This window comes from Thamnophis sirtalis, unplaced genomic scaffold, assembly GCF_051295495.1.
Source record: "Thamnophis sirtalis isolate CommonGarterSnake01/CBP01778 unplaced genomic scaffold, rThaSir2_p1.2 scaffold_5, whole genome shotgun sequence".
Classification (NCBI taxonomy): domain Eukaryota; kingdom Metazoa; phylum Chordata; class Lepidosauria; order Squamata; family Natricidae; genus Thamnophis; species Thamnophis sirtalis.
The window spans coordinates 23,722,783-23,750,653 of NW_028261385.1; the positions used below are offsets into that span (position 1 = coordinate 23,722,783).

At 39.8% G+C, this 27,871-nt stretch overlaps 1 protein-coding gene across 1 annotated transcript in view; it reads right to left on the minus strand.

Annotated features, from left to right (window-relative positions):
* The window catches only part of PLCXD3 (phosphatidylinositol specific phospholipase C X domain containing 3), a 90,955-nt gene that overhangs the window by 14,029 nt on the left and 49,055 nt on the right, over window positions 1-27,871 (minus strand). The window contains exon 2 of the mRNA XM_014069409.2: window positions 13,669-14,377. Within this exon, the coding sequence (XP_013924884.1) occupies window positions 13,669-14,377 (709 nt within the window). The remainder of the gene's footprint in view (window positions 1-13,668; window positions 14,378-27,871) is intronic.

Below are 27,871 nucleotides of genomic sequence, written 5' to 3' on the forward strand. Positions count from 1 at the left end.
ATGATGGGTGGTAAACAAATTGCTCCCTACATCAACAATTTGGAAAAGAATTCTTTAATTACTTTTTTTATGAATGACAGTGGAAATCATAGTAACAGAAAACAAAGGAAAACTTATAAAGGTAAAGGTAACATTTCACTGTCAACGGTGCTTTTTCAAGGGGCAATTGGACTTTCTGGTTTTTCTTTGAAGACGTTTCACTTCTTATCCAAGAAGCTTCTTCAGCTCTTGGATGGACAGAGCTGAAGAAGCTTCATGGATAAGAAGCGAAATGTCTTCACAGGAAAAGTCCAGTTGCCTCTTGAAAAAGCATATTTGGGACAACTATGACCTGGATGACTGAGAATCTCCAAAGACATTTCACTTTCAAATTTAATGTTAAACTGTATGAGAATTTAATTCTAGTCAATCCAAATGTATTACAAGAGTGAGTGTTCTCCTATTTATTTCTTTTTTCAAATCATTAAAAAAAACCCACTCTGATTACCTTGGAATTCACTGTCCACAGAACTGGGAAACAGTGGATTTATTTCTTCCAAATAAACAGGTTGCCAATCACCTGCATTATTTCTCTGTTAAGTAAAAAAAAAAAAGGTAGATGGATACTAGAATAGATGAAAGACATATAGTCTGAAAAGAAAACTGTTTGAGGAAGTCTAAGTTGTAGATCTTCCCCTTCGGGTTACAGATCTTGCAATACTCTGTGTTACACAATCGCACAGAAGAAGAAAAAACATTAGTTTCTGCATAAGCCCAAAATGTAGCAATGGTTGAATGAGATATGAAAGCTGCCTAATCACCAAGAGCTGCTGTAGTTCCTGGACATTTGGCAGCAAAGGCTTTCTTTATGTGCTGTCAGGCAGTCTCAAAGGACATCAAGTAAGGGTGAGCATGTTGTTGGTTCAAAGTCATGTCCGACTCATTGTGACCACATGGACAACGTTCCTTCAGGTCTTCCATTCTTCTTTGCCCTCAATCGTTCCCAGCATTATGCTCTTCTCCAGTGAGTTCTTCCTTCTCATTAGGTGGCCAAAGTATTTGAGTTTCATCTTCAGGATCTGGCCTTCTAAAGAGCAGCCAGGGTTGATCTTCTCTAGGACTGACCAGTTTGATCCCCTTGCAGTCCAAGGGACTTGCAGGAGTCTTCTCCAGCCCCATAGTTCAAAGGCCTCAATTCTTTAGCGCTCAACCTTCCTTATGGTCCAACTTTCACAGCCATACATTGCAACTGGGAAAACCATAGCTGGGTGAGCTTACTGAAATCTTTTCCTCTCTTTGAGATTCATAACCTTCTTAACTGACAAGAAAAATCCTCTGTTCCACCTTTCAAGGTCAGGGAGGTGAAGCACAAAAGCACTCGAAGGAAGATTCTGAATTTGCATGCCAAGTGTGAAAAAACCTACAGCTCCTATCAGTGCTAGGACCAGCAAGCAATCACACTTATCAGTGAGAAGTTCACGGTATGGTGTCTTAGCACTTGCTCTACTTGCCTTGTTTGAATGAATCAGCCTCTGCTCCAGTAAAAATGCCATATAAGCCTCTTTGCTGGCTGTTTTTATTTAATATCATAAGAGGTGAAGATAAGGGCCAACTGGGATCATTTGCTGCTAGAGCTCATCAGGATTGGAAGAAGATTTGGAGATGCCTTTTGGATCTCACCCACGAGGCAACATGACAGCCATTTTTGAAAACAGGTGCACTTGTTTTAAGGAGCTACGTTGTTATTGCAACTGTTAAAGTTGCTGCTCTTTTTTTCTTTCAGACTTGAGCAGAAGCTTGAAAAAAGATGGGCTGCTTTAATAAACAGCAGAGGAAAGTTGCACTTAATTTGGACATGAGACTTGTTTTATTTTTCAAATTATTTTTGAACTCTGCATAGCCTTACTGTTTTTCTGCATGCGACACAGTAATGAGAGGCAAGGATTCTGTTTCTTGTACTTATTTTGCCCAAGATAAGTATCATAGATGGAAATCATCTTATTGGGATGGTGATGATGATCATTATTCTATTGCTTTGCATGTACAGTGGGAGCTTCCACCTTGGAGACTGATTCCTTGTGTGTCTAATCATACTTGACCAAATAAAGAATTCAATTCAATCAGGCTGTGTTTGCAATGGCATATTGATTTGGTATAATCTGATCTGTGTTGGGTTCTCTGCAGTTGCCTATGGAGACAACTATGGTTATATTAGGAATATTACAAACTTGATTTGCAATCTTAAGAAATTATAGTTGTAAAATATATATGAGAATTTTTATTATCTCAGGGTATTCGTTAGGCTCCAGGTGAAATGTGACCACCCATTCCATTTCTATCACTTCCTTTGTCTTTGTTCTCTTTTTAACATTTTCTTCCATCTTTCCAAACCTGTTCTGGGAGGGTGGGAGGGAGGGAGGGAGGAAGGGAGGAAGGGATGAAGGAAGGAATGAATGAACGAATGAATGAATGAACGAATGAATAAATGAACGAATGAACGAATGAATGAATGAATGAATGAATGAACGAATGAATGAATGAACGAATAAATGAATGAACGAACAAACTATTGCTGAACTTGTATAGGTGACTTGGAAAAGACTTTTAAATTGGATGGTGATTGCAAATTTCTCAGTTTCAGGCTGGACAAAATAGATTAATGCAAAATATCAATCTATTAATCAGTGATGTCAAGGAAATTTTCTTGCTTTCCTCCTATTGGTTCATTTCTTTTTTAATGTTTTGAATTAAATTATTTCAAAGATGATTTTGGATGTTGTAGATTGTCATTGTGCTAGTTCAGTAGCAAGCTGACCAAGAAACATGTGTGTCTGATTTATCCTTCATTGGCCCATAATCCCTAATTTCCTCCGCTTGCATTAAATAAAAAAAGTAGATTCTATAAGGCAAGATCTTCCATTAGGTTCTTGAGTCGAAATTGCCATAATTAAATCCTATCATAGTTGCACAACAAAGCATAGGCTAGACTCAAATAATTTTAAATTAAGATCTTAGCCAAGATCATGGCTGGAAATAATTTAGCTCTCAACTACCTACAATACAATACAATACAATACAATACAATACAATACAATACAATACAATACAATACAATACAATACAATACAATACAATACAATACAATACAATACAATACAATACAATACAATACAATACAATACAATACAATAGCAGAGTTGGAAGGGACCTTGGAGGTCTTCTAGTCCAACCCCCTGCCTAGGCAGGAAACCTTATACCGTTTCAGACAAATGGCTAGCCAACTTCTTCTTAAAGACTTGAAGTGTTGGGGCATTCACAACTTCTGGAGGCAAGCTGCTCCACTGATTAATTGTTCTAATGTCAGGAAATTTCTCCTCAGTTCTAAGTTGCTTCTCTCCTTGATTAGTTTCCACCCATTGCTTCTTGTTCTACACACAGGTGCCTTGGAGAATAGCTTGACTCCCTCTTCTTTGTGGCAACCCTTGAGATATTGAAACACTGCTATCATGTCTCCCCTAGTCCTTCTTTTCATTAAACTAGACATATCCAGTTCCTGCAACCAGTCTTCATACCTTTTAGTCTCCAGTCCCACAATCATCTTTGCTGCCTTCTCTGCAAAGATTCTTTCTAGGGTCTCCACATCTTTTCTACATGGTAGTGACCAAAACTGAATGCAATATTCCAAGTGTGGCCTTACCAAGGCATTATAAAGTGGTATTAACACTTCATGTGATCTTGATTCTATCCCTCTGTTTATGTAGCCTAGAACTGTGTTGGCTTTTTTGGCAGCTGCTGCACACTGCTGGGTCATATTTAAATGGTTGTCCACTAGGACTTCAAGATCCTTCTCACAGTTACTACTATTGAGCAAACTTTCTGTATATAGCATTTGTTTTACATATGCCTTACTTACACAAAACCATAATACAAGCAGAGCACTTTCTATACTCTGAGAACTAATAATGCATTGAAATATCCCTGGGTGGTTGGATTCATTCCATTTGACAGGATATTTAATTAATAACTGAACTTAGGGGATAAAGTAATAGGGTTAACCATGCGGCAGTGAAATGGAATGCTGCTGTGGAAATTCAGGAAACTAAAATTCGATAGCTCAGGAACCAATGCAACATGTGTCACTGAGCAATGGAAAGATTCATAAAGGAGCAATAGAGGAAAAATGAGGAACCATATTTTGCGCAATTAAATTAGCCTCAGATGGAGATTTTATTCCCTCACCACTGCAATAACTGACTCTTAACTATACTGGAGCCTGTTGCTTCTCTCTCTCCCTCTCCCTCTCTCCCTCTTCTGCTCCCTCCTTCCCTCTCCAGTCTATATGGGGATTAGGGTTACTGATGTCCAGTGTACATTTATGAAGAAAAACAAATCCACTTATTCTTGTTATATAGCTACACAGTCCAGTGTTTCAACCATATCAATAGGGCAAGCAGAAAATAATTCAACCAAATTATTATAAACAATATAAGATCATACATGCCTTTAGTTTCACTGGCCTGGCTGAATTTCAGGAAGACCTACTGTACAGTGCCTGTACTATCTTGCAGCATATTTTTTAAATCTATGTCGCAATTCAGATTTTACGGTGAATCATGATTTCTATTGATTATGTTTGGTGTCCCCATGTCACTGCACTTTCATTGTCTTTAGAGAAACACAATATTCATAGCATTCGTCCTTTAATATGTTCTCATTCTAAAGCTTTTTTTTTTAAAAAAAATATCCTTGTAAAAAATGAAACCCTTGTCCCCCAAAACCCCCTTTTTATTTAGTTACTGTGAATTCACACACAAAATAGTCCAGGCAATAATCCGTCCAAGGGTTAACTGAAATACAGACCTTATCAGCAACTTTGGCACACTGCAAATGTCATAAATATGGATCAGTTGCCAAGCATTTGAATTTTGATCACATGATCGTGGGGAGACCACAAGGGTCGTAACTGAAAAAATGACTATAAGTCACTTTTTCCAGTGCTGTTTTAACTTTGAATGGTCACTAAATGAACTCCTGTAAATTGAGGATGATCCATATCAAAAGTCCACCGTGAACTCAGTTGGTGGTTTCCGGCTTATGTTGTTTTGGATAGTGAAAGCTTTACACTATACATTACTGTAATTGTTTTACGGGGATGGAAGGCAAGGCCTCTGTCTTGGATTAAGCTCTAAGGCTTGGTAAATAAAAGAATTGACCTGGCAGATCTCCAAGGCTCTAAATTGCTCTTCCCAATCAGTTTTGCTTTACTCCTTAAAGCCACTTTATCAAGCAGCAATATATTCTACATGACAGTTGCTTAGCTACCAGAACTCTTGTTTCGACAACTCTACAATTTTTAAATCTCACCAAGGGTCAAAGTCTATTGAATGAACCTTCGATCATTTTAAACCCATCCGTTGGTATACATCTTCATTATTCTACCAGGCCAATGAAAAAGATTGGAGAAGAGCATGTTACAATAATATTTCAGTCCAAGCATCAAGATGTCTGTCTGTCTGTCTGTACCTGTCTGTATTGGCAAGATTGTCACTGTCATTGTCTTGTCCAATACAATAAAGATAATAGAATACAGATAGCCCTCAACTTACAACAGTTTGCTTAGTGACTGTTCAAAGTTATAACGACACAGAAAAAGTGACTTATGACCATTGCAGCAGTCCCATAGTCGCTTAATCAAAATTCAGACAATTGGCAAAGTGACTTATATTTATGACGGTTGCAGTGACCCAGAGTCTTGTGGCTTAACTTTTGCATCTTTTTGACAATTCAAAGTCAAAGGGGAAGACAGGTTCATTTGAAAAATGTGTTACTAACTTAACAGATGCCATGATTCACCTAACAACTGTGACAAGAAAGGTCATAAAATGAGGTAAAACTCACTTAACAACTTTCTCACTTTGCAACAGAATCAATTGTGGGGTATAAGTTGAGAACTACCTGTAACAAAACTAACAGCTCTTAAAGAAATAACAAGAACCAATCAGAACAATAAGGAAGTTATTGGATTTCATGCTGCTGCTTGAAATAAAACAGTTTACAGTTTCTTTCCATGGAAAAAAAAATTAAACAGCGCTTTGGTTTCATTTGAATGGGTTTAGCTTTTCAAAACTTCAATGAGCCCTTATATTATTTGTTTTTCATTGGAACAAAAAAAATGAGACCAGAACAACCAGCTCTGGAGATATCATAGCAACAACTCTGTATATGAGACACGAATGCAATGAAGCAAAGTTGGAAGATTATTTTAATAACATGCCTGATGACATTACGGCTGACATGACAATGGGGGTGATTATGAGGCCTGCGTATATTTGTGGTTGATATTCTACCTGTAATAGCATTGAATTTTGTGTGTGTGTGTGTGTGTGTGTGTGTGTGGTGGGTTTCAAAACTTTTTGGAACCTCTTCTGTAGCTGTGGCCTGCTTTCTGGGTCCACTGGTAAAACCTCTTCTAACCGGTAGATTTGATGAACCGGTTCTACCAAACTGGTGCGAACCGGTAGAAACCCACCTCTGGTGTGTGTGTGTGTTTAATGGAAAGTCTATATGGATAAGATACTTACAGATCAATGCCCACTATGCTAGCTTTCTGGCTTTATACAAATTGGCATTAATTGGCTTGCCCATCCTTTGCTATTATTAAAGCTGTATGCAAAGCTAAGATGCCCCAAATCTTAGTTTCTTGAATATGATTAATTTTAGCTAAGCAATTTGTGAAATTATCTTTAAATTAACCAATTTCTGGCCTTGACAAGAAGCCTTGTTCAAACTTGAAGTCTCCAGTTCCGATCAGGTGCAGAGGTGCAGAGACAAAGGATGACCTTGGCTTTCTAGAAAGGATTTTGTTATGGCTACATAATATACAACTCCTTACAATCCCTCCTCTCATCTTCGCACAATAGAAAATGCATAGCAGAATAATAGAAAGCGTGGCAGGCCAAAGACCCAAAAGAAAAGGTGGCTGCAGGCCTGACACTTACTATCAGGAAATTCCTCCTTATTTCCAGTTTGAATCTCCCTCTGATCAGCTTCCACCCATTGGTTCTTGTCCTGCCTTTAGGATCTTTGTAGAATAAATCAATGTTCTTTCCCCTGTGACAGCCCTTCAAGTATTGAAAGACTGCTATGAATTCAGCCAACTGCATTTTATGCAACAAGTTATGGAATCTGTTAATTAAGCAATAGCAATAGCACTTAGGGAGATCATCAAAACCATTAAAAAGAGAAAGAATATGTTAGATATGTGATGCGACACCTGGGAAAATACGCCATACTTCACTTAATCCTCCAGGGAAAGTTTGAAGGCAAACACGGTTCAGGCAGAAGAAGAACATCATGGCTTCACAATCTAAGGGACTGGTTTGGACAAAACTCAGCATAAACTTTTTCATGCAGCTATCAATAAAAACACCAACATGATTGCCAACATCCAATGACGGATACGGCACAAGAAGAATAGCACTTGGAGTTATATACAACTTCATAGTGCTTTACAGCCCTATCTAAGTGGTTCATAGAGTCAGCATATTGCCCTCAACAATCTGTGTCCTCATTTTACCAATCTTGGAAGGATGGAAGGCTAAGTCAACGTTGCATCGGTCAGGCAAGCCATGGTTTACTGCATTGTTTCAATCCAGTTATATCTAATGCTTTAGATTAAGATTTTTATATAGGCAATTCTCAAGTATTCCATCTTTAGGTAAGATCATCGACCATGCCCTTGTCTTAGGACTCCAGTTTCACTTGAATGAAGTTGACTAACCAGTTTAAAGCATAGGGATCATAGGAGGCCTTGGAAACATTTGTACTGGCTAATTACTTACCAGACACAACTCAAAATGTTAGTGTTGTTTTGACCTGATTATGTAAGATAATGTGTCTCCCATTGTGGACTTTGGTGATGCAGTAAAGGTAAAGGTTCTCCTCGCACATATGTGCTAGTCATTCCCGCCTCTAGGGGGCAGTGCTCGTCTCTGTTTCAAAGCCAAAGAGCCAGCGCTGTCTGAAGATGTCTCCATGGTTATGTGGCCGGCATAACTAAACATCAAAGGCGCATGGAATGCTGTTACCTTCCCACCAAAGATGGTCCCTATTTTTCTACTTTTTACATGTTTTCAAATTGCTAAGTTGGCAGAAGCTGGGACAAGTAATGGGAGCTCACTCCATTACACAGCACTAGGGACTCAAACCACCGAACTGCCAACCTTTCTGATTGAGAAGCTCAGCATCTTGCTATTTAGTATATGGGAAAGTGTCTTCTCCCGAGTGGCTTTCAAGCCATGAAAAGTGTTGCCCAGAAAATCATGCTTGGTTACCATCCTCCAATAATTACACAAATGGCAAAAGGGAGAAAGACTGTTAAGACTGATTTATCCATATTTGTTGTGGAAATTAAGAAAGGGAAGGGAAAATGCAGGTGCCTGTCTCAAACCTGCCAGTCATTTTTTGTCGGTATTGAGGTATACAATACAGGTAGTCCTCAACTTATAACCATTCATTTAGTATCTATTTAAAGTTGCATAAGTGGTTCATAATTGGTTTGCACATTGACAACTGTTGCAACATCCCTCTGTCACGTGATCAAAATTCAGACCCTTGGCAACTGGCATGTATTTATGACGGTTGCCCTGATCCAGGGGTCATGTGATCACCTTTTGGGGCCTTCCCAGTTGCTTCCTGACAAGTAAAGTCAATGGGGGAGGCCAAATTCGCTTAACAACCACATGATCCACTTAGCAACTGCAGTGATTCACTTAACAGCCATGGCAAAAAATATGATAAATGGGGTGTGACTCACATAACCACAAGGTTGGCCTCAGTTATGGCCATAAGTCAAGGATTTCCTGCATTAAGCCAGGATACCTTTAGAGATTTGGGATTTCGTGCATGACAACTGATTTTTTGATATCACTTTTCCATCAACTTAGGAGATCCTTGAGATTGGAACCAATAACAGAGCCTTGAAATGGACATTACTGGTCCAGAGGAGATATAGTGTATTGGCCATTGAGCTGTATTATAGAGGAGTACGCTGAAAATTTACTTCCTTTTATCTGGATTACAGTGAGGTTCCTGCATTGTACTTTTGCCGTGATACTCAAAGGGGTGAAGTGGGGAAAGAGCACATCCATTTTTTTTTCCTTCCAGCGAGAAAAGATGAACTGTGCCCTCCTAATTCCGCCTGCATTAGAGAAACAGAGTTCTGGCAGGTGGGATTGTGCTTGTGCGTCAACACACAGCATCATCGCACGAGGCTTTGTTATGAGCTTACGCTGCCTGACTAGGGAGAAAGCTATCTGTAAAGATCTTAAGGCTGGCTGCCTGCATTTCTGCTCTCCAGAAGGACTGCCAGTTACCTAATTCAAATTAGTGCAATAGTAATGCTTTTATGGACAATAAAAACTACTCAAGACAAATACAGTCCCTATTAGAACAATTGCCCACTTAAAGAAATGGGTGCATTTTTATCATATCTGAAGTAATTAATGATTAAGGTCGCCCTCCTGTGCTCATTTACCTGCAAGTATCTCCAGTTATTGTATTTATTTATTTACTTAACTATATGGCTATTCCTAGTAATTGCTTATGTCTATAATACATAAAAACATATCAACAATGTGAAAATAAAAACAGTAACTTTTCTCTATCCATAAAAGCACAATAATTAAATGCATGCAAGCAATGGAGTATGAGAGCTATGATGCACTATGATGCAATCTTAATGCAATTGTTAAATCTGCATAGCTTTGCACCAGGGGTAGGTTCCGGCAGGCACTACTGCCGGTTTGCTCATTGGCATGCTGTGCACGTACGTTTGATGTGTGCAGTGCAGGCATGCACAATACAATAAAAAATTGTTCTTTGCATGCGCAGAAGCGAAAAACAAGATGCCCCTGCCTTTCAGCAATTTGCCTCCTTGCAACAAAACCAAGTTTCAGTTTCCATTTCAGCACAAGCAACTGATTGTTGGTTGGATCGGCCTCCCCCCCCCCCCGATCAGCTGTTTCAGGCTGCAGGGATTGCCATAGCCTATTGCCGCCTCCATGTGCCCTATTTTCCGCCTGTTCAGGGCAGCAGGGATTGGAATGGGTGGAAAATGGGGCATATGAAGGCCAAAAATGGGGTGCGCAAAGGCAAAAAATGGGGTGCGCAGAGATCAAAAATGGGGCATGGAGGCCGCAATAGGCTATGGCAATCCCTGCAGCCTGAAACAGCTGATGGTCTGGAGGCCGATCCAACCAACTATCAGCTGGTTGTGCTAATCAGGCTGTGCTGAAGCTAAAATTAAAATGGGCTGTTTGCTGTTTGCTGCAAGGAGGCAAACTGCTAGGAGGCCAAAGGGTAGGGGCCGGCGGGTAGGTGGGACTATATTGGGTGTATAAGATGCATCCAAATTTTCAGCCCTTTTTAAGGGAGGGAAGTGTGTCTTATACTCCGAAAAATACAGTAATTATAAATAATAAAGGTGGAATAAAAATCTAATAAATAAATAGTATGCATAAAAAGAATGCTCTAAAATAGTGACTTTCTTCCTCCATCCTAATATTTTTTTGTATCTGAAGGCTTAATAGGAAGAAGCTAGAAAGTAGCGACCAGAATCAGGTCCAAACCAGTCTACAATTGCACTGAACTTTGCAGAGGTTTCCTGCAGAAACATCCAATTCTACATTTCGTTCAAAAGAAGGTTTCTAGGGCAGTCCAATCAGATGGAGATTTCGTATTTCAAGATTGCCTGGGGGGAGCAGACTTTTTTTTCTAGTTCATATGTTTTAGAAACAATTTTAATTCATGAGATGTAGACATACAGGCAAGAGCCTGTTAGGTGTAGTGGTTAAGGCATTTGGTGGGAAACCAGGAGGCCTAGTCCTGTCTTAGGCACAAAGCCAGCTAGGTGACCTTCAGCTAGTCATCTTCTGTCCACAGTTAGGAAGGAAGCAATTGCAAATCACTTCTGAAAAACTTGCCAAGAAAACTGCAGGGACTTGTCCAGGCAATCTCTGAGAACTGAGGGCACAGTTGAACAGAAGGAATTTTTTAAAAAAGATACACAAGCAATCTGCCTTCCTTCACTTGCATAATGCAATAACTTCAGTAGATTATTATTTAATAAAAGAAAACGGTTCACTATTGGACAGTTGATCAGTTTGTTTCATTACTAATATTTCTAGCAAACTCTAGGTTCCCAGTTAATTTTCTGTCAGTGAGGAATATTAGGCAAGACTTCCACATCCTTCCAAAGAACAGACCCACTGAGGTCTGTGCGACTTTAAGCACAGTCCCTGTGCTTTAAGAATGAGAATGTGTTAGTTCACCTATGAATATAATGCTCAATATAATTTACCATATTTTTGGAGTATAAGACGTACTTCCCCCCCTCCCCCAGGTGGAAATGTCCTTGCATCTTATACTCCAAATATTGCGGTGGTGGGAAGAGAGGTTGTTGTGGCGCCTATCAGCTGTTCTAGAATGGGCGGTGGTGGAAAACAGGCCACACCGAACAGGCGGTGATAAATGGGAGGCGGTAAATGGTCTGTGCTGAATGGGCGATGGCAGCGAACAGGCAGTGGCGAATGGGCCATGGCAAATGGGCGGTAGCACTGGCGGCGAATAGGCTGCTGTGAACAGGCTGCGGCGAATGGGTTGCAGTGAATGGGCCACAACAAACAGGCCAGATGAATGTTGGGAGGCAGCGGCAGATTTTTCCCCCCTTGTTTTCCTCCCCAACAGCTACCTGGGTCTTATAGTCCAGAACATCTTATAGTCTGAAAAATATGGTGCATATAATTCTAAGCCATATATAATTAATGATTGTGAACTCTTATATTAAGATGTAGTATTATGTAAGAATCTGACAATTGTGGGTTATTTTACAAAGCATGAATAACAAATCCTGGTTTAGTATTATGCTAAGTCAGCAATAGTTATGAAGTTCACTGTTCCCCATACAGCCTTGCTGTCACACACCATTCCTCTTAATGAACTGGTCCAAAAACCTAGCGTCATTTCAAAAAACAAATGTGAAAAACTAGAGTATATACGGTAATAAGGACTGAGCAATATTATTAATTGTATTTGGTGAACACACATGTACTAAGAAGACAGACACTTGATGTACCAATTATAACTGAGCAGATCAAAAGTTCTCTGATGATTCATGTACAACCATTGTTCATATCTTCCATATCCCCAATGACTGTGGAAAGGCATCTTATCTTGCATCACAAAATGCCTGAGCCATTCCTGTCTATATTAAAACAGGGGTACCCAATCCCCAGGCCATGAACCACTACCAGCCCATGGCTCCTTTACAACTGGGACACGCAAGTGATGGGCCAGTGCACAGGCACGCACAGCTCAACTTGAGTAAGTTGATATGCATGTGTATACACATATATGCACACTCTGTGGTGCGTGCAGCCTGGTTCTCCCCTCCCCTCCCGCCGGCCTGCCAAGCTACATTAAAATGAATATAAGTACCGTTGTTCTCCTCAAGGAATTTTGAAAGCTATATTTCTCTCTTATGGACCAGCATACTAACAGAAATCTTAATATTTTTGCTATTCTACATTTTGCAAGACTCTGTTTTTCCTCATGTAGAAAGAATCCATGGCTGAGACATGATGACCTCTGCTTCTATTGCAATTGGTTCTCCTAATACTCCTCCATCAAGTGGCATCATCTTAAGCATCTGAGAAACAAATTTTCTACCCAGTTTCTTCCAATCCAACACTAATCACAACTTTGGGGTCCCTCTTCATATTTACAGTTTACTCAGTTTACCAAAACTTGTTATTGTCTTTCCATACAGATGATGGAAAATTTAAATGCAAAGGGTCATACTGGCAGGTTGCAATGGAAACATAATATTCATACACGTTCAGTGTTGTCTGGGAATATGCAAATATGGATGTTGCTAGTTATGCAATACATTCAGAACAGAATAACAGAGTTGGAAGGGGATCTTGGAGGTCTTCTAGTCCAACTCCCTGCTCAGGCAGGAAACCCTACATCACTTCAGACAATGGTTGTCCAATCTCTTCCTTTCTCTTATTTACACTGAAGGATTATGGAACTTGGCTAAAGAAAGAGCATCCTTCTCTCATATTTCCTTTCCAAAATTTATTTTTCTGGCAAGGAACAAGAAGGGAGAGCCAACTATTCAGTGGATCCATTAAAGGCATCCTTAGGACAAATTGAGAAGATAGGAAAGAAGGAAGAAATTAAGGGAGACGGGTAAGAATTCCCACCACTGGAAACCAATTCTCTATACATTTCCAGATGAAACGTGCAAAGTCTCTTTGCAAAGTTTCCTTTGGAACCCAAGTTGAGCCATTAATTAGCTGGTTCAACGTCCCAAGCCCCATAGTCATGTGAGGCCAACTTTTGGTTGGTGGAAACTTGCATAGGACATGGTCATAATACTTCCTTTGAGATATAACATGGAAATGAAGGGAACTTGGCAAGGTGCTCCTCCTTCTAGGATTTAGAGTTGGAAGGCACGTAAGTATTGTTCTTTTGTTAAGATGAGCACAGGGTTTCTGCATGAATATTTTCAACATTTTTGCAATTATTAATAATAGTTGTTATGCCTTTCCTAATAGGAGCTTACAGAAGTAAAAAGACAAATTGCCATCAATCTGAGAATATCTCAGTATGTGGGCAGGTACTTACCTTTCTGTGATTGTTTCTCTAAGACCACTGGTGACCCCCTTGACCACTGTGCTAGCCTTTGGAGTCAAGACCACCTGAGATATAAAAAAAGAGCCCTTCTTCCTTCGCTCAGTGATGGATGCCTGGAGAAACTGAATCAACTTTTCTGGATCGGTTGTGTTGGCCCACGGAGCTGGCATCATCTGTCCTGGCCATAGAAATGGGACCTCTAAAGCCACTGGACTGTGATAAAACACCAAAACTTGATAATCCTTCTCCCACAGGTATTGGAGAGAGACTTCATGGGCAAAGATGGCTGGGCACATTTTACTCCCAAATGTGTCTTTGAGCATTTGAACCAGTTTTTCATGGTGGCATTTCTGCATCCCGTAGAAGTGGTTGAAGTCCAACAAGACCACTTCTTTATGATGGTCATTGAGAAAGGCACTGATCTCCTCCAGGCCCTCGTTGACTTTGGCACTGAATAAACCATGAGCGAAGTAGAGTTCATTGTCAGGGTCTCTGGGCTTTGTGGAGATCCGAAGGTCGAAATACCGTATCCCTGCTCCAAGCTGGCTTGTAAAATTCATTGTCTGTGTTGCAAGCCATTTCCTCATTAGCTTTTTAGCCACAGTTCCAAACACGGAGACGAAATTCTGGACAGTTTCTGGCTGCTCAGGTCCCACTGGAGAGGCCTCATCAATATAGAAGCTAAATGAATCATGGGACCCTAAAGATAATAGAAAAGAATAATTTGAAACAAAATCAGCAAGATTGGAACACCCGTAAGTGATATCATGGACTCATCAGGATCGCCTAACTATTCCATGAAAATGTGCTGAAATTCAAATAGCAGTTCAATTTACTTAACTGTTTCATATTCAGGTAATTAGGTGGGATAGTCTGTAATTCATACAGTTAATAAAAGAAATAAAAACAGCATTTGTGGTTAAAAGAAGGTATGGATATTTTAAAAGACAGTTGTAATATATGTTAACAATATTTTCTTTGATTATATCAGACACGAATGGATGTGTAATGTATATATAAGACACTAGTAGTCTCTTTCCCTCCCTCCCTCTCTCTCTCCCTTCCTCCGTCTCTGTCTCTCCTCCTCCCTTCCCCTCCCTCTCCCTCCCTCCCCCCTCTGTCTCCCTCTCTCTTTCTCTGTCTCCCTCTTCCTCCCTCCCTCTCTCTTCCTCCCTCCCTCTCTGTCTCCCTCTCTGTCTCTCCCCCTCCTTCTCTCTGTCCCCTTCTCTATCTCCCCCTCTCTCTCTCCCACCCTCGCTCCCTCTCCCTCCCTCTGTCTCCTTCTCTCTCTTTCGTTCTCCAGGGTTTTTATGAAAATAAGATTGGAAATGGTAATACTTCTATAACATCTTGAACTTTTAGACAGGCATGCAACGAAGTAAGGAATAAACAAACCAATGAGGTAAATTACTTGGCACCATATGAAAAATTTGCAGAACAAAGAATGATATTAATAGAGAAGATTGACTAGATGGAAAAAAATGTCTGAATTGATTTCTTAGCTACTACTTGTTCTCAAATCATATCTGTGCAGAAACTCTCCTGGGTTCTGGCACAGACAATGACTCAACAAGGACAATTATTTGGTTTTCATCCATAAATCCTAGGTAAGAATGCCTAGCTCTTGTCTGATCCATTAGTTATACAGGAAGTATATGGGACTGATACCCCGCAGTGTGAACAAGGAAAACAGATGATACACCAAAGTGCATAACCCCAGCACTTGTTTAAAAGGAACTAATTATAAATGTCTGAGGCAACAGGTAGCTGTTCACTACAACATCTGAGCAATAGGTGGCTTTGCTGAGATCCCAGATCCCTGCAGGTGAACAGAAGGAATATACGCCTGCTACCTCAGTCTCACAGAACGAGATCTATGAATAGTGTATAACGTTGGTACTATCCTGCAATTTATTATCCATCCTTTTACTCTGTTGTTCAGGATGAAGTAAGTGCCTGATAAATCTATCAAATCTGGACCATGCACAACATCTTAAGAACACACCATGATTATAAAGCTGTAGAGAGGCATTAACCACCAAGTATGCTGGCTGGAAATGTTTAGAATTAGAGCTCAACACATTTAAACGTTAGCAGCTTGGTGAAGGCAACCTTACACCTATCATATATGAAAACATATGCCCACGGCGCATTTAGCAGTAGATATACTAGTACACCATCTGAATATGGAAAAAATAAAATATCTCAATAGCGTGGCAAAATTAGGTCCTCTCCTGTTTTTGAAGGAGAATATGCCAAAGAATGAGGGAGAGGTAGAACTATAAACCTACACTGAATATGATAAAAAGCATTATCTCGCACATATTGAAGGTTCGGCCACACTTATCTTTCCTGAGAACATCATCAGGATCTCCTCCTGTTCATTTTTCTTCTTTTCTTCCTCTTTGGTAATACAAAAGAGCATCTGTTTGCTAGTGCATCACAAACCAAAGGAAATAGAACAGGGATGTCAAACACAAGGCCTGTGGGCTGGATCCAGCCTGCAAGGTGCTTAGATCTGGCCCGTGGGACAGCCCTGGAAACAGCAAAGGACTGGCTCGTGGGGACTCTGCCTGCAAAAATGGTGGGCCACCCTCTGCCAATGAAAACAGAGCTCAGGGGTCATGCACGCACACCTCCCCCCCCAGCTCCATTTTCGCTGGCAGAGGGTTAGCAAAACAATTTAAAAACAAAACAAAAGGAGAAATGCTTCCCATTTTGCATTTGAGCATGCAAGAAGGGACAGGAAAGGAGAAAGGGAGAGAGGAAAGATAAAGAAAAACAAAGAAAGAGAGCAAGGAAGGAAAAATAAGGAAAGAGGGGAAGGAAGAAGAAAGGAGAATCAAGTGGGAAGGAAAAAGAAGGAAGGAAGGAAGGAAGGAAGGAAGGAAGGAAGGAAGGAAGGAAGGAAGGAAGGAAGGAAGGAAGGAAGGAGATCATAATGAGAGTGAGGGAGGATCTGAGGAAAATCCTGCCTTAGCACTTTGCCACCACAGGTGCCCCCGACATGAGTGACTTCCAGCTGGCCATGCCCATCCCGGCCCCTTAAGGTCAAACACAACTCTGATGCAGCCCTCAATGAGATTGAGTTTGACACCCCTAAAATAGAAAAATGAGCAGTTTGAGGGGGACTTAAATAACAGGGAGGGCATACTATCTTTTAACTGCAGCATTTTTCTTGGCGGGGGGTGGGCAGAGAGGGGAAGCAAGTGGGATCACTGGAACATCATGTCAAGCCTTGCACTGAGCCTGGCTGTGTGGATCTTGTTCCACAATGGTCCTGAGCTCTTGGGAATCAGTCTTGGTTGCAGCCAAGAAATTTCTCAGGCAAAGTCAGGAATACGATACCAGGCTACCAAAGACCTAACTCCAGGGGAAAATAAACGTGGATCATTGGCAGCAAATGAAATTTCGGTTCTCATTTCTTCCCCCCCCCCCAAAAAAAAACCCCAACAAGACAGATATTTTCATTATGCCAGATTCTGTTTCAATTTTAATATCTCTCATTGCTCTGCTCATGGCTCTATGCTTCATTTACTTCTATGCCAGGGAAGCTTCCATCCTTACTACTGATGTAAGTGCCTCGAGAGCTGAAGATAAGATCAAGAATAGTATTTCTACCAATAAAAAAGATTATGTCTTTTCCTCCTAAGGATTTCATTAGGAGTAGAGATGTGAACTCATTCTAGGTTGGGGGAACATTATCTAAATTAGGTAACCGCTGAGCAGATAAGAAGAAGCATTCCTGAGCAGTGGGGGGGCAGGGTCGGTGGACCCCCATATCTGGGTTTAGCTTCTTATAGTCCCTCGGGGAAAGGCATTTCTCTTCCTCCTGCTTAGATGTTCAGGCGGCGAGAGTTAGCATTCCAGTATGTGCTCAGCCCACACTTGTGGAGTGCATTATTAGATGGCTTTATGAAGCCCAGGTTGCCATACCTTTCTCTTTCTGTGTACACTTCTTGCCATGGTAATGGTAATGGTAATGGTAAATTTATTTATAGGCCGCCCTTTTCCCTGGGGGGACTCAGGGTGGCTTACAACAGATAGGGCGGGAAGACACACAATGACATATATAAATAACATATAATTAAAATAAAAGCAACATTCATTCATCATTCGGGTGGGGACAGACTATAATCTTTAACCCCAGGCCTGACGGGATAGCCAGATCTTGAGGGCTGTGCGGAAGGTCTGGAGGGTGGTGAGGGTACGAATCTCCACGGGGAGATCGTTCCAAAGGGTCGGAGCTACTACTGAAAAGGCTCTCCTCCGTGTAGTTGCCAGTCGACACTGGCTGGCAGATGGAACTCGGAGGAGGCCCAATCTGTGTGACCTAATAGGTCGCAGGGAGGTAATTGGCAGGAGGCGGTCTCTCATACCACACTGAAGGCCAAGAATGGAGGGAATCATTCTTTACAGACTCTCCGAGTGGATGTGAAAGATTCTAGATAGCTACTCTCATGTTTAAATCTTGGAGAACAAACAACAACTGGTTAGCAAAGACTAGACCAGTGATGGTGAACCAAGGGCTTTCCAAAGGGCTGGGGGAGGCCATTTTGGCCCTCCCCAGACTTAAGGAAAGCCTCCGGAGCCTGTGGAGGGCAAAAATTCCCATTCCCCCACACACGGGAGTCACTTGTGTATACGTGCTGGGGGTTCGTTTGTGCATGCACAGGTGGGAGGGTTCCTCGCACAGGTGCAGGTGGGGGCGTTGCTTGTACATGGACAGATGGGTGGGCATGCATGCGCGATAGTGCACAGGCACACAGTTTTGGCACACCTTTAGAAAAAAGTTAGCCATCATTGGACTAGACCAAACCAAACAAGCATCCATGCTATGTCGCCAAAGTTAAACTCCCAGCACCCTTCATCACTGGGCTTACTGACTAAGGATGCTAGTAGTTGCCTTCTTTCTCCATGAAAGCAACCTTCCTTGGTAGAAAGATCTAAAAGCCTTTCTTTTGGTGAGGGCATCTAGCAGCAAATGCAGCTCTTGGACTGAAGAAAAGGTTGAATGACATTCTCTTAGAACTGAGCAAGGCCTGATCTGGGATTCTGAACACATGCACACAGACTCATGCATACAAACATTGCTTTCCACATCAAAAGTATATTTTCTGATCCACTTGTCTGAAAGCCACTTGAAATAATTTATGTTATGCAAGACTTTCAACAACAAAAGAAAATGGAATAGAGAACGGGCTATCTCTTTCCAACCATTATTCCCCTTCGTTTTATCAAGTTTATATGCAACCCATTCAACCTGATTATATTATTTCTATTTAACTCCACAAGAGCAAGCATTCCAAATATTGGGTACTGACAATATTTATAGGCTATCTCAATTCTAAGGACCTTTGGGCTGGAACAGCAAAGCAAACTATAAATGCAAAAGACAGTAGAAAGGAATTAAAACCCTATTATCATAGATGACCAAATCAAGCAGAGGCTGAAAGTATAATGGAATAATTGTGCTTTAACCTTGTGAAGGACAATCCATGGAATGGAAGCCACCATTGAGAAGTCTACTTGCCTCATCTACTTCCCATGAACTACATAAGAGGGGCTACCCAGCAGGCTTTGCTTAGATGATTGTGCAAGCAAGTTCAATTCTGGCAATTCCTAATTCCTAAACAACTTGGATTTAGGTAGGATTTCTCTAAATCATTATTTTCCAAACTTTTTTCCAAACTTTTTTTTATTTTTTATTCTCTTACATACTATTGTAAGTATACATTCACATAATTATACTTTTTCTTTATATTTGTCATTCTTATACATTTGTTATTCCATTTAATAGGTTATAATATACAGTTTGGGTTGGTTTGTTTACCATCCCTTCCGCCTGTTGTAACACCGCCTTATTTTCCCTTTCTTTTCTCCCTCCCTTCTCTACTTTCTTCCATCATCCTCTCCGTCCTCTTCCTTCTTCCCTTATCTCTTCCCTACTCCTACTCTTCCTCTTCCCCTTCCTACCCCCTCTCCTTCTCTTTCTCTCCCTTCCACCCTCCTCTCCTTCCCTCTTTCTTCCTCCCCTCCTCTTCCTCTCATTCTCCCCTCCTCTCTCCCTTTCTTTTTCTGTTATTATAGGTATCTCTTTCAAATCTCAGTTTATGTTTTCTTGGGATGGTATTTCCACAAACAGAAATATAATTTGATATCATTTCTCATTCCCAGTGTCTTTCAAACTTGAAAACTTCAAGATGTATGGACTTCAGTTCCCAGAATTCCCCAGCTTAAAAAACACTGCTCTAAATTAATGCTCTGTTGATTTTTCCAAGCATAAACTAAGGGGAAAAGATAAAAGGAAGACACAACCATGATCAATAATCGTGTTTCTATGAACTGTAGTGACCTTATTCTACAATCCAAGTATTCCAGTTTCTCTTGAAGAAAAGTGATAAATATGGAATCCTGTCATGTAGAACTCCTTGATCACATTGATCCGGAAGATTTCATGTTCGTGTCTGACATGAAGGACTAAATGTACCTTTACAATAAATCCAGTAACAAAACAGAGAGGGCTGTTGTAAATGGGGACCAATCCCATTTACGGCAACTTATTTTTATTTATTTCAGTTGCTTTGTCCTCTTTTAAGTGATTCATGAGGATATATTGAAGACAAGACTTTTTATGGTACAAATGGCATTTAAATTGAATCAGCTATCAGTCAAATGGAAGCATTTATTTAGATGTGTCTATTTGCTCAGCATAAAATGTTTTGCACTGCATCATCAAAACAAAAATAAATCAATGGTTAAAAGCTCATTATTTCTCCCAAATCACATATAAGAAAGAGCAGTGATCTACAGCTAAGCAGTTAATCTGTTTGGAGCTGCCAGCATTGAACCGTGGGGGTTTTAAAAAGTCATTTTTCAAGTAAAGAATGGAAGATCTTGAAAAAAATACCTTTGATGGAAGTCATCCTTCCAGGACACATTAATTTGAAACTTCCAGGTAGTGATAAATTTATAACCCAAAATTTAGCACAAAAGTAGACTTGTTCCCAAACTCCTTAAACATAATTTCAAGTTTTGTGAACTATACTGTCTCTTTAATCCCTTTAACCTATTCTCCTATGTGTTAAAAAGAAAATTAAACCAGAATTTCATTTCACTTTGGCAAAATGTGTTGACCCATTGCTCTCACTGGAATCCGGGATGTCTCCAATAGTTAAGAGTGGCTACTCCAACTTATTCTCCAAGCAATCATATTATTTATATCTTGCATCTAAAATTGTCCAATGTGTTCTATGATATGGGGTCTTCAGCTGGTGCAGAATGTCACAGTAATCATGCTGGCTAGGCTCAATTATGCTAAATCTAGATAAGCAAAGCGTATAAACCTTTGCGATCATATTATAAGCACCTGTGTCCTCTTCGCTGATGAAGTAAAACTATTCAACACCACTGACAATGCTACTGCCCTACAAAGCAACTCTGACTATGTGTCTGAATGGTCAAATAATTGGCAATTCCAAATCTCAACCAACAAATGCTCTGTCTTACACATTGGCGTCAAAAATCAGAACACCAAATTACAAGCTGGGCGGTTACGACCTCCTAGACAACACTCACTCAGTCAGAGACCTAGGAGTACTCATCTCAAACTATCTAAGCCCCAGAGCTCACTGTAACAGCATTGCCAAAAAGGCATTAAGGGTTGTTAACCTAATTTTGCAAAGCTTCTTCTCCAGTAATATTGTATTGCTAACTAGGGCATATAAAACCTTTGCCAGACCAATTCTTGAATACAACTCATCTGCCTGGAATCCACACTGTATATTGGACATTAACACAATTGAATAAGTTCAGAGATATTTCATGAGAAGAGTACGCCACTCCTCTGATCACAACAGAATACCTTATTGCCACCAGGCTTGAAATTTTGACTTGGACAACCTAGAACTACGCCACCTATGGTCTGACCTAAGTGTAGTACACAAAATTGTCTGCTACAACTTCCTACCTGTCAATGACTTCTTCAGCTTCAACCTCAATAATACACAGGCGAACAATACCATGTTTTTCCCAAAATAAGACAGGGTCTTATTTTCTTTTGACACCCAAAATAAGCACTTGGCCTTATTTTTGGGGAGGTCTTATTATTTTTGAGCTGCAAGAGGCAGTCACCTCATGGCTGCTGCTATGTTGCAATATTTCTGGAGGAGAGCTTATTTTAGGGCATGCACTCAAAAGCCCACTTGCGCTTATTATCCATGGATGTCTTATTTTCAGGGAAACAGGATAGATACAAACTCAAGGTAAACCGCTCCAAACTCGATTGCAGAAAATACAACTTCAGCAAAGAGTGGTCAATGCCTGGAATTTTCTACCTTACTCCATTGTTACATCCTCCAACCCCCACAGCTTCAACCTTAAACTGTCTACAAGGGACCTCACCCCATTCCTAAGAGGTCTGTAAAAGGGGGCGTGCATAAGCGCATCATCATCCTATTGTCCCTGTCCTTACTGTTTCTATTTACTTGTACTCATTCCTTGTTCATGTCCATGTTTATACTTATACTTGTTATCTAGTACGTGTTCGACAAATTAAATAAATAAATAAATAAAATATTGTTATTTTCCTTTGAATAAGACTATGGCTAGATTCCCACAACATATTTGATAATTTCTGTAGTTTTGAAAATATATTTTGCAAAGTTAAGACCTCTATTTTCTCTTGACATTGTGCCACTCTAACGAACACAGCTCCTCTAGCTTGGAAGGTTAATAAAATTAAAGCACAGATTCACAAACAACGTCGTTTTCACTTTTCTCTGATTGAAAATATACTTCAAAGGGACATCTGTGTGTTTCTCTTCTTATCACTCTGTAGCCAAACAGTAAAACTTGTGGTGCCAAGTCAAAACAATCCGTGAAAAAAAATGTTCCATTTTGAATACACAAAGCTCCGATCAACAAAACCTCCCAGCCTCCAAACAGAAACACTGTTAAAGAGTTTCTTTTTGTATCTTTTTTTGTATTTCAAGTTAGAAAAAGAGGTCCAATGAATTAGAAAAATACCCACAGTAATAAAAGAGGAAAACTTTAATCTATAGTTTACAGAGAGTCACAAAGAGAAGGTAGAAGAAGAAAACTTAATCCATCCATTTCAAAAGGTTTGCATAGATTTGATCCATGAAAATAGCATATAAAAAGTAAGATAACTATTGTCCAAAACCATTCAAAATTTAATTCTGCCGCTTGATTCTTCTATTCTTCAATTTAAATTGATTTTTAAGTTTTTATAGGCAGTCTCTTCTTTAAAACAATAAAAATTCCTCACCAGCTGGAAACACTTTCTCTTTCCATATCCTTGTGTTTTGGAGCCGCCCCGACTTTGTCAGCCATGACTGGATTTTTTGTCACCGGCTTGAAGAACTTCTCTTGCTTCTTTCAGGGATTTTTTATCCCCGAGATCAGCAAGACATATTCTTCCTTTTCACCATTTCTTCGGGACAGTTTAGGTCCGTTTGGATCACCCAGTGGCAACAGTGTTGGCTGTGGTCTCAGAGCATTGAGACCAAACAACCATATCGTTGTGACATTGGCTCCTCTTTCGATGATTTGGTGTTTATTATGGAGGACCCAATAGAATCAGGGCCAAAACTAGTTAAAATAATAGAAGAATATGGAGAAGTAGCGGGCTTGAACATTAATAAAGATAAAACAAAAATTCTGATGAAAAATATGACAAAAAAACCAGAAAAGAGAGTTGATGGGGAAACTGGACATACAAGTGGTGAAAAAAGTGAAATATTTGGGTATTCACTTGACATCAAGATGTAGAACACTAAAGGGGGATAACTATTATAAGGTGAGAAAACAAATAGAAATAGACTTGGAAAGATGGAAAAAACCTACAATTATCACTGATGGGAACAATAGCAGTAGTAAAGATGAATATATTACCAAGATTGTTATAACTATTCCAAACAATACCGATAAAACTAGAGAAAATGTTGTTTGAATGTATGAACAAAATAGTGGGGAAATATATATGGCAAGGGGAAAAAGCAAGAATTAACATAAAAATGTTACAAAATGCAGGGATTTGAGGTGAATTTGGATTACCAAACTGGGAATTGTACTATCAAGCAGCGGGTCTAGCTTGAATGAAAGAATGGATTTTACTGAGAAATACAAGATTATTGACACTGGAGGGGCATGATTTGCATCTGGGTTGGCATGCTTTTTTGTGGTATGATAAAAGTATATTGTATTTGCCCAAAATTGGAAATTAAATAAGATACCAATGTACAACGAGATAATAAAAAAGATATTAGATTGTGCAGAGATGAATAGTTTGACAATGAAAATAAAGGATAAAGAGAAATCGGAGTACTTCAAGACATGGGGGAGGTTCTATGACTGGCTAGAGAAAGCAAACTAGAAAAGAAAGTAGGGAGAAGATAAAGTAAAAGAGGGGGAGAAGGGGAAATCAGAAAAGAAAATATTAAACATATAAGTATATTCAAGAACGAGATATAAAGAGGAAGAAACATATCTAGAATAGACTAGTGAAGGTAAGGGAATAAGAAATGATACTAAATTACATCTGGGCTGACAGAAATACCATCCCAAGGAAACATAAACTGAGTTTTGAAATATACACCAACAATAATAGAAAAAGAAAGGGAGAGAGAAGAAGAGAAAGAAAGGAAGACAAGGGGAAGAGGAAGAGCAGGAGTAGTACGAAGAGAAAGGAAGAAAGGAGGAGAAGAAGAAGAGGGAGAAAGAGCCGAGGTGGTGCAATGGTTAGAGTGCAAAACTGCAGGCCACTTCAGCTGACTGCTATCTGCAGTTCGGCGGTTCAAATCTCACCGGCTCAAGGTTGACTCAGCCTTCCATCCTTCCGAGGTGGGTGAAATGAGGACCCAGACTGTGGGGGCAATATGCTGATTCTGTAAACCGCTTAGAGAGGGCTGAAAGCCCTATGAAGCAATATATAAGTCTAACTGCTATTGCTATTGCTATTGCTATTGCTAATGGAGGAATGGATTTAGGAATGGCTTTCTAAAGTATTAGGAGTCTGGCCCTTCTTTTCCATGGCCATTAGTTAACTCTATAATACTGAAGCTTCCCACACTTTTATATCAGCTCAGTTCAGTGCTTTGCCTTCTGGTACTGTTGTCAGTACCAGACATCAAAATGTAGACATCTATATTGATGTCATATAGACATCAAAATGTTCCTGACTCATATATTTGTTCAACCATGTCCTTCTCCATTGTCCCCTTTATAGGAATGTTATGCTTTACCTATAGTACCCATTCTACAAGTTAATTCAAGGAGAAAGACTGAAATGTATGCATTGTATCTTCCAGATTTGAACACTTCCAGAACCGTAGCTAACTTCTACTTTGTATTTTGACTGCTGATGGAAGATTATATGAAACATTGCTAAATATATTAGTTCTTAATAGAAAAATATAACTGCATATGCATATACATATATCGGTACATATACACATACACATATGCATACACAAAAACATACACATACATATGCATATGCATACATATATTTTATGCCGGTCAGAAACGACTGTCATACATTTTTATTTACTATACATTAAAAGTAATTGCAGAGTAAATTATTTCACTAATTATTTTTAAGTTTCTCCAATAAAACATTCTTCCTTTTTTCTAAATGATATACAACAAAACTTAATTATGTTTGTGTCTATTAAGTGACTGAGCTATATCAGCATAGACAGATTTGGATGTTAATGGATGTGCGAAGCTTTTTTTTCTTTTTTAAAACTGAAAATCCATATTTTCCTATAAAATGGAGTAGCCAGAGACTCAAAATAAGCAGAGCAAAGGAGTATAGTTTTAACTTCTAAGTGATGTGCTGGAGGCTACACTTCAAACGGTGTAGCCAACAGTGGCAAGTTAAAGAATTGCCTAAGGAAAAATAAAAACTTTGCATTCAAATTTAATTAATTAATATGATTACCTCCCCATTTATTTAGTATTCCTTTTATTTTACCAGATTAAAATATAAAGTTTGAAGACACCCAAGTGTCTATAGATATTTTCAATCATCTGAGTCATGGTTGACTCAATGGTGCTTTTTCAAAAGGCAACTGGACTATGTTTTCTTCCTTGAAAAAGATGTTTTGCTTCTCATCCAAGAATCTTCTTCAGTTCTGATAGTTCCATCCACCCCCACCATCCAGTCAGAACACAAGAAGCTTCCTGGATGAGAAGTAAAACATCTTCCTCAAGGAAAAAACATAGTGCAATTGCCTTTTGAAAAAAGCACCTTTGAGACTACACTAGTGGTGGGATTCAAATTTTTTTACTATTGGTTCTGTGTGAGTGGCTTGGTGGGCGTGGCATAGCTTGATGAGTGTGGCAGGGGAAGGATACTGCAAAATCCCCATTTCCTCCCGATCAGCTGGGACTCAGGAGACAGAGAATAGATGGGGATGGGGCCAGTCAGAGTTGTTATTTGCTGGTTCTCCGAACTACTCAAAATTTCCGCTACCGGTTCTCCAGAACTGGTCAGAACCTGCTGAATGCCACTTCTGGACTATACCTAAGATTTGGGGATGGACAAGTTGTGCACAAAACTAAACAAATATACTACTTTATAGTAGTATATTATATACTACTAATAATCCATAAATCAGGGGTGAAATTCAGCAGGTTCTGACAGCTTCTGGAGAAACGGTAGCGGAAATTTTGGGTAGTTTGGAAAACTGGCAAATACCACCTCTGGCTGGCCCCAGAGTGGGGAGGAAATGGGGATTTTGCAGTATCCTTCCCCTGCCATGCCCACCAAGACACACCCATAGAACTAGTAGTAAAAAATTGAATTTCACCACTGCCATAAATCATATACTATCAAGCCCAAGCCCAGAGATGACACTCTAAAATGCAATCAAGTCCAATCTTTCACTTACTTACACCTAATGTACAGAATCTTGTCCATTTTTGTACTTCCTACTAGATATTCCCTGACAGAGTCTAAGACATGGCTACTCTGAACTTCTCCCCATCACCATTCTGCTTGGGACTGTGCAGTCTCTTAACCCGGACTTCTCTTTGGGAAAGTTCCATGTTGCAAAATCCTACCCCTTTGTTCCTTCAGGTGCACATTCCCTCATATTAACATAACCTTTGAAACCAGGGGTGAAATTCAGCAGGTTCTGACAGGTTCTGGTCAACCAGTAGTGGAAATTTTGAGTAGTTTGAAGAACTGGTAGCGGACATTTTGAGTAGTTAGGAGAACCGGCAAATACCAGTTCTGGCTGGCCCCAGAGTGGGGTGGGAATGGAGATTTTGCAATATCCTTTCCCCAGGAATGGGGAGGGAATGGGTATTTTGCAATATCCTTCCCCTGGAGTGGAGTGGGAATGGAGATTTTGCAGTATCCTTCTCCTGCCATGAATTTCACCACTGCTTGAAACATGAACCTTAATCTTCAAAGAACCAATTACTTTAGCAATGGTTTGACCCACTAATTTAAAAGACCAACCCAATGTGTTTTTAAAACTACTGCTGAAAGTTTGAACTTTTGTTTGAGGATATTTGCTGGAGGAAATCATGCCTGAGCAAAATTACAGGCTGTTGGCTCACATTCTAGCCTGCCAAAGATTGACCACACCTTTTAAAACTTTTTAACACCCACCCCAAAAACACTACTGAGCCTAGAGACATTAACAGAACTTGAGTGACCTGCAACTTGCTGTTCACAACTGGGTTCCCCCCACCTTTTTTTGCAATTATATTGAGCCGTTTGTTGACAAAGTAACCTCTTTGAACATAAAAAGAGAGAAAATTCTATATCTATATATTTTACCAGTTTTAATAGCATTTCATTAAGTTAGCAAATGTAACCTTTTCTCATTAAAAAGCAATACATGTATGAGGTATCACTTACTTTTCTGTAAATATAATTAAATTTAATAGATTTTGGCAGTGGTGGTGGAAGAAGAAAAATCTCTGCAGAACAGTGCTCATGGTTACACAACTAATTTTAAAAAATGGTCTTCACAATAAATACTGGAGCTCATCCCCAAAGGAGGCCTTCTGGTTCTCTGGCTTCTTTCTTTTCCCTTTTCCTATTTTCTTCAGTACAATCTGTACTGTTCTTCCAAGGCAGATTTGGATGTATATTTTTAGACTGTCTGCAGAATTTAGACTGTCTGCAGAATTTGTATGTCACTTTCCCCTGATT